The 13,657-nt window shown below is 39.2% G+C and overlaps 2 protein-coding genes across 5 annotated transcripts in view; one reads left to right on the top strand and one right to left on the bottom strand.

The window, feature by feature from the left end:
• Positions 1-339: 339 nt before the first annotated feature.
• Positions 340-11,250, bottom strand: GTPBP6 (GTP binding protein 6 (putative)). Its single transcript, XM_051615367.1, has 10 exons — positions 10,854-11,250; positions 8,460-8,597; positions 7,987-8,057; positions 6,375-6,505; positions 5,431-5,501; positions 4,841-4,999; positions 3,321-3,529; positions 1,764-1,912; positions 1,308-1,460; positions 340-836 (listed from the first exon to the last, which is right to left on the bottom strand). Exons 1-10 carry the CDS (start codon positions 11,248-11,250, stop codon positions 695-697), a joined length of 1,620 nt encoding a protein of 539 aa, XP_051471327.1. The 3' UTR covers positions 340-694.
• A 116-nt stretch (positions 11,251-11,366) lies between these two features.
• The window catches only part of LOC127387591 (cohesin subunit SA-2-like), a 66,390-nt gene continuing 64,099 nt past the window's right edge, over positions 11,367-13,657 (top strand). For 2 of the 4 annotated variants that reach the window (XM_051626353.1, XM_051626171.1), the window contains exon 1: positions 11,367-11,558. In XM_051626353.1, the coding sequence (XP_051482313.1) occupies positions 11,521-11,558 (38 nt within the window). In that variant the 5' untranslated portion in view covers positions 11,367-11,520. The remainder of the gene's footprint in view (positions 11,559-13,657) is intronic. The other 2 variants (XM_051626436.1, XM_051626264.1) reach the window with 2 other exon arrangements.

The following is a 13,657-nucleotide window of genomic DNA, read 5'->3' as shown; positions in this document are numbered from 1 at the left end:
GGTTTACTTCCTTTTGTGCAATAATTTCACACAAAATCCATGGGTTCCTGCACCTTAGAAGTTTTCTCTTAAGAGTTGAGACAGTAATTGGTGTTGTGGATATATTACTGTAGGCAAGAAAACTGTATGGGTAAAAGATGTTCACAGGTAACTTTATTGCTTAAGTATATAAATGTGTTGTTTTTTTTTCTTTACTTCACTGCAGTAAGACATGGCAGTTATTTTACTTAGGTTCATGCATTCTGCTTGAATACACATTTATCTGTATTATCAATATACTGCCACCAACATTTTGTTCACCAGCTTTCACTTTCCAAGGATAATCTGAGACACCTTAACTATAATAAATAATGTTTTATTCTGAAAAGTGGGGTAAAAAGCTTTATATAATGTAAAGAAACTTGATTAACTCAGATGCCATCCAGTGATTTCCATGTGTTTGAGGTCCACAGCTTATAGCCAACAATGTTTAATCACTGAAAATTCAGTGCTGTCCTTGCAGTTGCTGATGGAATGAAGCTCAGCGCTCTGTTTCCAAACAGAAGTTCTGTGAAGCAGTGTCCATTTCTAAAATGCATCACAAACATCAGCTAGGGAAGAAGTACACTCTTCAACACCCAGGCTAACAGGTCATTAACTTCATTTCACATCCTCTTCATGAGATTGCTTTCTTTTTCTAGCAAAGGATGCCGTTTCATGGCATAAAAATCTTACTGTTAGGAAAGAGGTTTTTGTATCTGCCAAAAGCAGAATTGCCAATTATCACTTTCACCCTGGCTGTGCCATCTTCAGGCATGACTTCTACTTCCTGGACTGTTGCTTCTTTATAGAGCCAACTGTAAGAATAAAAGTGTATTAGCATCATAAAGGTATGAAACACTGCATAAAATATGATCTTTGTTTTAGGTCAACATTTTCCCACCTAGGTAATTTAATCCTTTCAAATATGAAGCACTTCACTCAACTTTTCATTTGCTACTTGGTGTTTGGAAACAGGGTATAGTGCTCTCATAATTATTCCAGAGTTGTGTTTTTATCAGAAATCTGGCTCTGGGAACGGTGGCATGGTCTTTCAGGAAGTATGTTTTATTGCACTAACACAAAGAACTCTGTGAAGGACGTGTTCAGGAGACTCCAGGCATCTAATGGGGGTATTTTTTCTCAGTAGGTTAGAAAACTTTGATAATTAGCCATGTAGTTCTTACCACAAATTCAAATCAGTGTGATATGATTTGGAAATGTTAGGACATGCAAGACTAAGAGTTTCACATTTCTCCTAGTCCTTCTTACAATTCAAATTTATTTACCTTAGCTGAGGTCCTTCTAAGTTGACATGAACTGTCACAATCTTCTTCCCTGTGGCTATCAAAATTTTTTTCTCTATTTCTTCTTTCAGCTCTTCTAAACCATGTCCCTGTAGAGCAGAAATGGCTAAAGCATTTTCTTCAGTTGGTTTGTACCTGAAAGGTAACAATTGTTAACATATTTACTCATGAAGATTAGGTTGTGAAAATAATTCCAAGCATGGACAATTAACTGTGTTTTATTCTGGCACCTTCCTACGGAAGCTACTTCTTGCATGACTCAAGTTATTTCCTTTGTAGTTAGAAGATAATTCCTTTTAAGACCACAGTTACACATGTAAAAGATTGCAAAACACTGTTAAATGTATTTAGAAGTATGTGAGCTCTTTTCAGCACTGAGAATTAAAAAGCTTCCAGAATTTAAGAAATGTTTAAGTACATTTAGCATCTCCTGCTTACCTTTCTACTAAGTCCACTTTGTTATGAACTTCTACCATTGAGTCCAGTAGATGGCTGGGAAGATTGAGATTCTTCAGAACTGACAGAACAGTTGCTTTCTGGAGGATGGTTTCTGGGTGAGTAATATCCCTCACATGAACTATTAGATCCTAGCAAGGATCAATATATATGACAGTTACTTGACAAAAACACAGCAGTTATGAGGTTGCAGAGATTTTATAATGTTTTTGTGTTCCTAATTAATAAAATATACTTTCCTATCCATTAGATAATACAGTGGCAAGTTAACACTGCAAAATGAACTACTAAACCAGTATTAAGCTAATACTGATTTTTGTTCCATGATGAAAGGAAATCTGTGGCAGTTTAGTTTTTCACTTCACTGTGGGCAGGAATTTCCTCCAACAACCCTGAAACAAACCCTGTCAATCAAGCTAGTTTCAAGCTAGTTCCTGAATTCAGATTTCAAATAATAAGTGATCCAATTTTTCAAAGCTCAGGCTGTGTAATAATATGGCTTAAAAAACACTAGAGAAGAAGACTGAGCTGTAAAGAGGTTTTAGAAGAGTAACGGCTGAAAAACTGCTTCAAAAGTGGGGGAAAAGCCCCCATATAACTTGTAATTATGTTTTTACATACAAAATGCAGAAGATTATCCTTATTCTTAGCTCCTGAGTTACTATTACTGGTTCTTCACTTAGAAAGCTTTTTATAACATTTATCAGTTTCAAGTAGAGATGTGATCATGTTTGCCATGATAAAAACCAAGCAACCAAATTCCAATATTTGCATTCAAAATGTTTTGTCATCTTTGCTCAAGATACTGCTTCAAGCTTCTGAAAATTAGTGAGAAGTAAATTTCTTGCTTTTCATTTAACACTTCAGAATAAAAGACAGGCAGGATAGTTGCAGGCAGAAAAAGCTAGAAAGTCCTGTTATTACGTGGTAAAGTTTAATCCTTAGATGCACCAGGCATCCGGCTACCATTGAATTTCATTACCATTGATGATTCAGAATCTTTGTTTAAATGTCTGTGTGTATGCAGCTTTACACTTTGCTATAACACAGGAAACTAACTTTAATGAGAAAATTATTGGAAAAGTACAATTATGTTCATTACATGCTGCCTGCATCAAGTCACAATCACCCACTTACAGTGTTACAGGAAACCTTAAGTTAAAGAGAGATCATTCCAGAGGCTTTATTTCATTTTTGAATCTCAAGAAAGCTAGCCTCAACTTACTTGGATGCACTGTTTGGTTTTTCAGATATTTCATCAGCAAAATCTGATTTGTCTGGTTCACATATCATGGAGAAGGACACATACACTCCAAATAAACCCTTGCTGAAATATCTTCCTATCTATGTGTTCTGCATAATTTCAAGTTTCAGAAAACTGGCTTATGATGTTTACCTCATTATCTTAGGAGACTACTATGGCTAGCCACATACTTCACTAAGAACAGCAAGCCAATTAACTTCCCGTTTTTTGAAGGGGTGAGGATTATCTAAAAGGAAAGTAATTTGATTTCTCTGTTTTTCTAGTCAACTACTTACTGAGTAAGCTACTTCTTCTAATGTAGCTGAAAAGGACTCAACCAGATTATGTGGGAGATCAGTCAGAAATCCAATTGTGTCAACATAAATAACAGCCATGTGTGAGGGCAGGTAGCCAGCATGGGCTGTAATATCAAGAGTGGCAAACAGTTGATCTCGTGGTTGAAGTCCTGCTTCCCCAGTTAAGGCTTTGATCAAGGTAGTTTTTCCTAATTAAAGAAAAAAAAGGACAACATTTTAACGGCTTGTTTCAAGTAAAAATTTAATTTGCAAGGCTTGGGTGAGTTGTATGACGTTACATATCTTTTAATATAGTCTCATTGATTTAAATCTAGCCTATGATTAGTTATCTATATGATGTTAGGAAATCTGAAAACAATTTAAACTTGTATAACTTGAAATGGGACATAAGTCTGGAAGCTGTGTTGTAAAATCACAAGATGATCAAAGACTGAACTGACCTGCAAGGTGACCTACGACCAACTCTAACCTCTAAGACTATCTGAAGAGTACTGCCACGACAGCATTAGGAAGCATATGCTTGTGCACCTCTCAATGCTTCTGTTGTCAAATATTTACTTGCTAAATCCAACAATAAACAGAAGCACAAATAATATACAGCTAATTAGGTTTATGCAATTATTGGGAGTTCCCTCATGAAAAAAATACTAGACACATTCATTTAACTCAGCAACTATTTCACAGAATTGAGTCATTAAAGTGCTCAGTATATACCCTAGTTAAAGTATTTCAATTATGTGCACAAAGCTGTAATATGTATCTGTTTTGTTGAATCTTCACTTTTAGAAGCATGGAAGTATGACATTTAAGAACAACATAACTCTGTAATCCAAGTCTTTGAGTATGTTAACAAAATCTGTACAAGGTAAGTTTGTTTTTATAAAGCTGTTGAATAAGAAATGGTCTTCAGATAACGTAACCTGAAAAAAGTGTCTAATACAAAGTCTATTCACTTGTGTAAGATATATATAAAAAAAAAAGAACAGGAAACCACTTTAGCTTTATTTAGATTACCTTATGAACACATCTTGGTACACTTTACATCAATCAATAAAAAGCTAAAGTGCTTCTTGAGGACATTTCTCAGATCAACTGCCAACTCTCCTGAATTTTCCTCCTATGCCTCAAGCTTTCCCAGTGATCTAAAACCCCATGTACTTTTCTCTACCTCTTCTGATCAAGTAAGAAAGATTCATATAAGGGGACACTAGCAGTACATTATTCAGCACTATATATATAATCTTTCTGGAACCACAGGTGTTAGGCATTTCTCCAAAACATGTTTTCAAGACTGGAGGAAAAAAATACAAATCTAACTGCAACAAGCACCATTTGCTTTCCTAACTACATCCTAATTGACATATATTCATTACACAATTAAAAAACTAATTACAACATGAAGCCTGTTCACACTAAAATGAGATTCTGGCTAGAGTTTCTAATTAAAAACGAGACAACATAAGCTCCCCTGTGTTATAATTTCACTTGTTTTTGCTTACCACAATTAGTATAGCCCATTACTGACACAACCGGGAACTCGCGTTTTCTGCGCTGAGTTCTAAGTAAACACCTTTTTCTTCTTAGTTTCTCCAGGGCACTCCTAATTTTAAGCTCTTTTTCTTTCAAGATACGATGCTGTGTCTCCATGAATGTTTCACCTGGAAAATACACATGAAAACTTGGCAGAACAGTCTACAAGTGAAACAATAAACCAAGTGATGTGTACTTGGAAATCAAGTGATTTAGCACTAGGGCTAAGCAACTAAAACGATGTATTTTTGCCTAAGAGAGCATCACAGTGATAAGTAATTATTAAAACATATGCTAAGCACTCTAGAATAACCATATATTCTTATGATAAACCCCCATGGTAGTAAATACTCTGTCCATGGCCTCTTACTGAGCCAGTACAGACCAAAGCTTCATTATTTAAGTTACTTTCCAATAATTTTTGTACATTCACTTAATGAGATGCAGAGCACAGTTTTTCATCCTGGCCTCCTCCAAATAAAATAAGATGCAATAACATCTGTTTAAAAGCTATGGAGAAAAAAAATTAATCTAATTAATGAGAATATTTAGACTTTACCTGAGCCCATAATGTATCTCGAGCCACCTCTCTGCTGATCTAGCCGAGACACCTCATTTTTCAGATTTGACCTGACAATGGAATAACAGTTAATTAGAAGCAAGTTTCTTTAATCAAGGTATCCCAAAATGCCTCACAAATGTGAAGCAGTAGCAGTATTCTAATACTACAAATAAAACCACTTGAAATAAAACCTGCTTAAGGCAAGAAGTCTGACAAAAAAAAATCCAAACAGATTTTCCTGGCTCCTCAATGGTGATTTCAAGAATTATGCAACTCTCTTAGCAAATTATAATGGCTATTCTGACATTTCAGAGAGCCAAAGATGCTGCTGATACATCCATGCAACTCACATCATATTCCATGTACAAATATTTCTGTGCCATAGAATGTAGAAATGTAGAAAATTCAGATACAAAAGAATGCCTTTAATATTCTCTGTTTATAGCTTTCCTCATTAAACCAATCAGTATTATATATGGGATACATATATCAATTTCCTAGACATATCCAGTTCTCTACAACTACCTGAAAGGAGGTTGTAGGGAGGTGGGAGTTGGCCTCTTCTCTCAAGTGAATAATGACAGGACGAGAGGAAATGGCCTGAAGTTACAACAGGGGAGGTTTAGACTGGATATCAGAAAGAATTTCTTTACTGAAAAAGTGGTTGGAAACTGAAACAGGCTGCCCAGGGAGGTGGTGGAGTCACCATCCCTGGAAGTGTTTAAAAGAAATACAGATGTAGTGCTTAGGAACATGATTTAAGCACTGAATGGGTAGATTAGCAAATATTTATATGCTCTAATCAATCATTAAGCATATTACGCCAGCACTGAAACACCATGATTTTTTCTTTACAGTACAGTATTACCATTTTTGTTACTGTAAGAAACAGGCACTAAAATATGTGATCAGCAGTAGATGATTTGCACAACTCAAGGTACCTGAGAAGTGGAATTTCAGCCAATGCTATCTGAAGTTTTGCTTCTCTGGTCCGGGCATTACAACGAAAAATGTGAAGTACGACTGTGTATCTGTCAAAGACTTTCACGCCCCAGGCATCTTCCAGTTCTTTCTTTAGCCATGTAAGACAAAATAACCTAGATGTTTTCTGTCCTCTGCAGTACCAGTAGATCAATTCCTACACAGCACTGCAGTTACAGTTTTGCTGCTGGACACTAGAACTCAGAGGATCTCAGGACTCCATTTCAATGGTTGGGTAACGACTGTGTGAAGGCAAAATTTGGTTGACCGTGAAGAACGGTAAAAAAGAGGGTTTTAGAAGGTAGAGCTTTATGTGTAGGCTCATCAAATTCAGTGAGAATCCTTCCATTGCCTTTAATGAATTCTGACAGCTCTTACAGCATGCATCAGAATCAAGAATCTCAGTGGTTAAGTCCTTGCAAGATACAATGATAAAATGCTGGTATGGGAAAGGAGAAGGATAACAGAGGAAAAGAAAAAAGATTACTGATATTTTAAAACACAGAGAGGAAGGCAGGATTATTTCATAATCATCTTTTCAAGAAATACTTAAAAAAACCCCTAACTGACCAAACAAAATCAAACAAAAAACCCAGTCTTTCCCTAGATCAGCAAGACACTTAAAAGTCTGCAGTAGCTCCCCTCTGTCATCTCTAACATCCAGAATGCTTGTGTTTTATACACGTTCTCAAACATTTTCTTGCATCAACCCTTTTAAAGTGCTTGAGATGTAGATTTGAGAAAAGGAAATTTTAGCAAATCTAGTACAAAAAGTACTCACACTATAAATTAGGGAATAAAAATTAGGAAACTGAAATGAAACATTTTCAAGTTCTGTTTCATCAGTAAACTGAAGTGCTCAAGATAACTACCTAATAAAGACCATCTCCTTTAATTTTATAATCAGTGAGAGCATTCAAAACTACCAGCAAAGCATGAATGTTTGCTTGCTGAGTTTGCATGTGCGTTACACCCTGTGTGATTCTGTACATGCAAAACACCTTAAAAGTATTTAGTTTGTCTAAGCATTTCAAAGGGCATTTATAGTTCACGTGCCAGCTGTTTTACTGCCAGTGTTAAAAAAAAAAAGTGAAGCATAATCCCTCAACATCATCCATCCATTTAAAATACAGTTTCTTTTTAAGGGTTAGGAATGAAAGTTTAAACATTTGAAACATTCAAATGTAAGCTGGCTCTGAATTTACACTCCATATTTAAAATACAATACAGCATCCACAGAACTATAGGAAAATAAATGCACTATCCACGTAGTGGATTTTGTGAAAAAGACCTTGAGTAACTTTTCCCAACATTTTAAGTAGAGCCAGTGGCAGATGTGGGAGCAAAGTCTATACTAAATGGCTATTAGGCTGTTGGAAAATTTCATGGACAAGAGCTGGAAACACTGTACCAACTGAACAAATGTAACAGGAATTAAGTTTTCTTTCAACAAAACTCAGTCCAGGTGACTTTGTATGTTACCATCTGCAAATTCAGATCGTACTTCTTGTAACATCAATACCCTTTGAACAATTGATGTAAGTAATATAATTTCATATTATATTTAATTACCTTTGTTAGTGAAGATATTCTTTCCACATTCAAGAAGACAGCTGTCAACTGGGGCAATTTTTTAAGCTTTTCTAAAAGATGGGTAACAATTACAAAATAGAGTGTTATACGTGAATTCTCTTTTTCAAACATGCAGAATATAAAACCATTTTGCACTGAACAGAATGTTCATAAAGTAACAAATGGCATAATATTATTTGTTCACAGAATGGTTGGATTTGCACCAATTTAGTAGTATGTAAAGCATCTGCCACTTCCACTTATGTCAATCACGTAAACGTAGGGATGAAGTTGCCACACACATTTTTAGTGTGCATGGGTTATTTTTATTCTGGGTTGCTTTTGTAACCTTAAATCATTATTCGATGATAAACAAAATTCTCTCTCTTCAGCTTTAAAACCTATCTTAAACAGTTGAGCTGCAGAAATCTTCCGTTTAGAATGATGCAATGCTGAAAAATCTCACTTCTTACCTGTCAAAACCTGAAAGTTTCCTTTGCCAAAAATTAACTTCTTATCAGGATTTTTTGTAGGAATAATTATTTTATCTAAAACTGTCCAGTTCTGAAGGGTATCTACAAGAGCCACAGCTTCAGCAACCTGCAATTCAGCTTTAGGAACACAAGAAAAAAAGAGTATTATAATACACTAACATTACTTTCTCTCATTTCCAGTTACTACAGTACATGCATGAGCAGGGAAAGACTAAGGTATACAGACATTCTACTAATGTATTTACGTTAACCAGTAGCACAAGGAACAAACTGTCTTACTTCTAATCAGATTAATTAAACTTCTAGTTGGATGTAGTTTTACCATACAAAGCATCTTTCTGCCAGCACAAATTATTTCCATGGTTATTGATTTAGAATAATTTTTAATTGTATTGTCAGCAAAGAAATTACCAGGCTCTTTGCCTGAACAAGTAAAACAAGTAACTACTTGAAAAATACATTCCTGTTACTTTAGATGAGAGCAAAACTACAATTAATTTCTTGGTGTTTTGTGGTAATATTTAAAGCACTACTAATATGGCTTATCCTGCTGCTAACTTCACTGGCACTTACTCATAAAAGAACTTTAGAGATTTATGACCTGCTAAATCCAGCAGATTCCAGTCCTGTATTCTGGTTAATCACACACTTCTTTTTTTTAACATCTACATGGCCAAGCACTGATTTTTGAGGACTCTGTGAAATCACAAAGATGACAGGGGCATATCAGATCAGTAGATCCAGTTCTGACTTGCTAAACAGGAGTAAGATCCTCTTTTTGTAACTGATTTGTCAAGTTTCTCTAGATAGCAAAATGTAATTGACACATTAAATTGGTTACCTTGGTCCAAAGGGTAATATATTTTTAAAGGTAACCATGATCCTCTTTTTCCTCATATTAAGTATTTAATGCACAGATTTCTTGTTGTACCTGTGGTGTTTCAACAAGCATTCCAAAACATTTGTTCAGGCTGCAGACTCTTCATCTGGAGGGCCTAAATAAACGGAAAGGGATCACTGCTATTCTTCTGGATGACTGGACAGAAAGGTGCTTTTGGTTTGTTGTTTGTTTTTTTTCAGGAGTAAACCAGGAATGTTTATGTAAATTCTGAAAAGGTTACAAACTTTATTCTGCAAAGTGACAACTTATTATAATCAGCATCACTAATTAAATAACATTTAGGTTCATTGCATAATAAACTTGAATACAAGAAGGGGTATTATATATAAATTGACATATATCTATATAACTACAGAATGATTTGGGGTGGTAGGGACCTTAAAGACCATCTGGTTCCAAACCTCCTGCCATGGGCAGGGACACCTCCCACTAGACCAGGTTGATCCAAGCTCCATCCAAGCTGGCCTTGAACACTTCCAGGGAAGGGGCAGCCACAGCTTCCCTGGACAACCTGTGCCAGTGTCTCACCACCCCCCACAGCAAAGAATTTCTTCCTAATGTCTAACCTAAATTTCCCCTCTTCCAGTTTCAAGCCATTGGATATACAAAACTGGTTTTTAATATATAAATCAAACTTACAAAATGCTTAATCCTTTCTATTACAAGTCTGCAATTAGAAAAGTGTTTGGAGAAACAGCATCAAACCAAGTTCATCATACATCTGTAGCATTCAAGTTTAATGTATATATTAGCTAGCTACAAAGACTTCTGAGGGAAATCTAAGAACAGGAATGCTAATTAAGGTCCTTAAAAAGGAATTATTGGCAACTCTTATTAAGTCCATCACAGGAGTGACTTATACAAGACCTCATTCTTCACTACATTTTCTTCTATGGACAGGGGAGTGAGTATTCAAGGGTCTGAGATGACCAGAGGGCTGGAGCACCTCTCCTATGGAGACAGGCTGAGAGTTGGGGCTGTTCAGCCTGGAGAAGAGAAGGCTCCAGGGAGACCTTATAGCAGCCTTCCAGTGCCTGAAGGGGCTACAGGAAAGCTGGGGAGGGGCTTTTTGCAAGGGCTGGTAGTGACAGGAAAAGGAAGAACAGCTCCAACCTGAAAGATGATAAGACTTACATTGGGTCATTACTAAGAAACTCTTTCCTGTGAGGGGGGTGAGACCCTGGCACAGGCTGCCCAGGGAAGCTGTGGCTGCCCCATCCCTGGAAGCGTTCAAGGGCAGGCGGGATGGGAGGTGTGTGCTCTGAGCAGCCTGCTCTGGTGTCCCTGCTCACGGCAAGGCGGCTCAGGACCAGATGATATTTAAGGTCCCTTCAAACCCAAACCATCCCACGATCACTCAGCCCACCCCTGCTCAAGGCTAAGGCGGGAAGCCTCCCGCTTCTCCGGCCGGGCAGGCTGAGGAAGGCTATTCCTTCACATCCCCCTTCCCCCTTCCTTCCCCCGGCACCCACCCGTGGTGAGCGGCGACTTCTTCCTGGGGCCCCACTTCACCGCCGGCTGCACCAGGGCCACGCGCTGCTCCCCCACCGCCAGCGGCGGGGGGCCCAGCAGCAGCTCCTCCAGCTCCTCCTCCTCCTCTTCATCCTCCTCTTCATCCTCCTCCTCCTCCTCCTCCCTCTCACCGCCGCCCGCCCGCGGAGGCCCGGCCCTGCCCGGCGGCCGCTGCGCAGCCCGCAGCCCCAGCGCGGCGCTGAGCGGGCGGGCGGGCGGCGGCCCGGGGGTCGCGCCCAGAGCGGGAGGAGAAGGAAGAGGAGGAGGAGGAAGAACCGCCGCCGCCCGCCAGCAGCCGCGCAGCAACCGCCCCCCAACCGCCAACCGTCCCCCAACCGCCAGCCGGCCCAGCCCCATGGCCCCGGCCCCGGCGGGCGGCTCCTTCCGCCGCGCAGGCCCCCAGCCCCGCCTCGGATAGGCCGCGCTGCTTCCCTCACAGCCTCCCTCCCTCCCTCCCTCGTCCGTCTCTGCGTTCGTTCCTTGACAGCTTTCGGCTGCTGTTTCTCCCGCCGGAGCTTCGCGAAGGCTTTTAACGCTCCTCCCCTCCCTCCCCCCCCGCCCCGTCTCGGCGAGGTGCCTTCCCTCGGGGTAGCTCGGTGGCCGCGCCGCTGAAATGATGCGGAGGAAATGATAGCTGAGCCCAACGCAGCTGGCTCCTGCCGAAAGTAAGGCCCGGGCCGGGCTGCCACGCGAAGTTCGTGGGTGATTTGTGGGCGGTGGGTAGCGGGGAGGTCTGCGCGGTGTCCTTTTGGGTAGGAGGGAGGGAGGGATCTGCTGTGTCTCCGTTTTATTCCCTGTTGTGTATCGTTTAGTAGTGTCTTCTTCATGTAAGGGTTTTATGCTGGTCGGCGGGGACCTGGGCCTTGCAAGCTTTTCTGTCCCTGACTCACTTTGGTGCCAATGAACCTAGTTTGAAAAAAAAAAAAATAATAAATGTGATGGGCAAGTTCACAGTCAACACGTAGTTCTCCTCAGTGGTGCATTTGGGGATGGTGAGGGGGGAGAGTGCTGAGGGATTTGTAGTCTCCCTCCTGGCGTTAAGGGGGTCTTGCTTCCCTATGGCTGTTTTTATCAGGGATGTGTCAAGTCGTCTCCATTTTGGAGTGTATTTTTTTTTTTTTGGTCATCAATTGAGATGATCTGCAAACCAGGTGTGTTCATAGAAGTATTTACAGAATGGTTTTTAGAAGACTTCTGTTAGAGCAGATGTAGAAAAACAAAAGGTAAATTAAAACATTTGGGTATGTCTTGTGTAGTTTCAAAGAGTGCATCTTCTCAGATGTCTGGTGTTGCATGTTCTTAACCTATAGCAGCCCAATCTTTGCTGATCCTGTCACCTTCTGAGCAAGTCAAGTCCAGGTCTTTTGCTTCATTAAGCTCTAACAAAAGCTGAGAGATGTATTCCTCGCTGTCTGTTATGACAATTGATATTGCTTCCCAAATGACCTTTCCAGGATGTTTTATCTGAAGCCAGCCTTTTAATTTCAGAAATGTCAGGAAGGCACCTGACAATTGTTTAGCTGAGCTTCTTATTTTGCTTCTAAAAGATGAAGCAATTGTACTGAAATTTATTATTTTAAAAACCTAAGGTTAGGATTCTTCCAGTAACATAGATTAATTGGTCCTTTTACACAGCTAAAGGAATGTGTTTTATCTTTTTAAAAGAGACTGCTTTCTTTCTAAGCATGAGTCACTAAATCTTCTCCAAATGTTTAAGATGAGAAAAATGAATTCAGAGATTCTCACAACAGTATTGTGTGTGAGGATTCGATGAAAGACTTTGCCTCCTTCCTGCTTCAGGTGTTTGTATCTCATCAATAATACTTCAAGTTCTAGTGAAAGAACAGTAGTGTGGCAGGAATGAGAGGTAAAAATGAGCCTGTCAGCCATCTGTAAGAGGGTATAGAGGTGAAAATGTGGATGAGATAGGAATGGAATTCTGCCTGTGCTTTCTTACTGATTGCTAATGGAAACAAAGGAGAGGGCTGAGAACTGTTTCCTACCAGTGCATGAGGCAGTTCACTTAAAGATGGAAAAATGCTCAGTGTGGAGTAGGCTAACAGAGGGGAGCAAAAAAAGTGAAAGAGACTAGTTCCAAGTTTGTCAAACCCTACTGCTGAAAAGATGCTGAAAAGATGCTGAAAAGATGTTAAATGGACATATGTATAAGGATCACTGCAGAAGTGATCACAACATCCTCAGCTAGGTACAGTGGTTTCTATTTTGCTCCAGAAGATAAGAGGGATGTTCTGGTTATCTTAACAGTTTCTTCAACAGAAGCTTAGTTGTGCAAATAAAAACTCCATTGAAATATCTCATGAAATTTCTAAGTAGTTTTGTGGGGTTCAGTTTCTAGGCTCTGGTCTGGTTCTTGCAAATATGTAAGTAAATGTAAAAAAGAGAGGAAGGAGAAACATGAGTGTTGGTAGTATCTGGAATTAGAAAATCTCTGCATTTGTGCAAGTTGTCTGTTGGAGCATGGTCCTGCCTGTGGCATTGCTGTGTGCGGTGGTGCACTGATAACCGAAACAATTTAGAAACTAAATGGCTTTTTGGTAGTAGTATTTAGTGCTGAGTTACATTTGTTCAGTGTTTAAGACAGATGTTTAGAGTGTGTGAAAGTTATTGTAGCTGGTTTGATCACAGAGATGATGTGTTAGCTCAACACGAGGAAGCTGTAGATCAATGGTCTCCTCATTCTTGGAGGTTTTGCTGAGCTTTGGTAAGTGTGGTATTCCTTATACCAGGCAATCATTTACTTTTT

This window comes from Apus apus, chromosome 1 (genome assembly GCF_020740795.1).
Source record: "Apus apus isolate bApuApu2 chromosome 1, bApuApu2.pri.cur, whole genome shotgun sequence".
NCBI classification, from domain to species: Eukaryota; Metazoa; Chordata; class Aves; order Apodiformes; family Apodidae; genus Apus; species Apus apus.
Note: the sequence above shows the minus strand (reverse complement) of the source record. Positions and strands in the feature narration are given on the sequence as shown.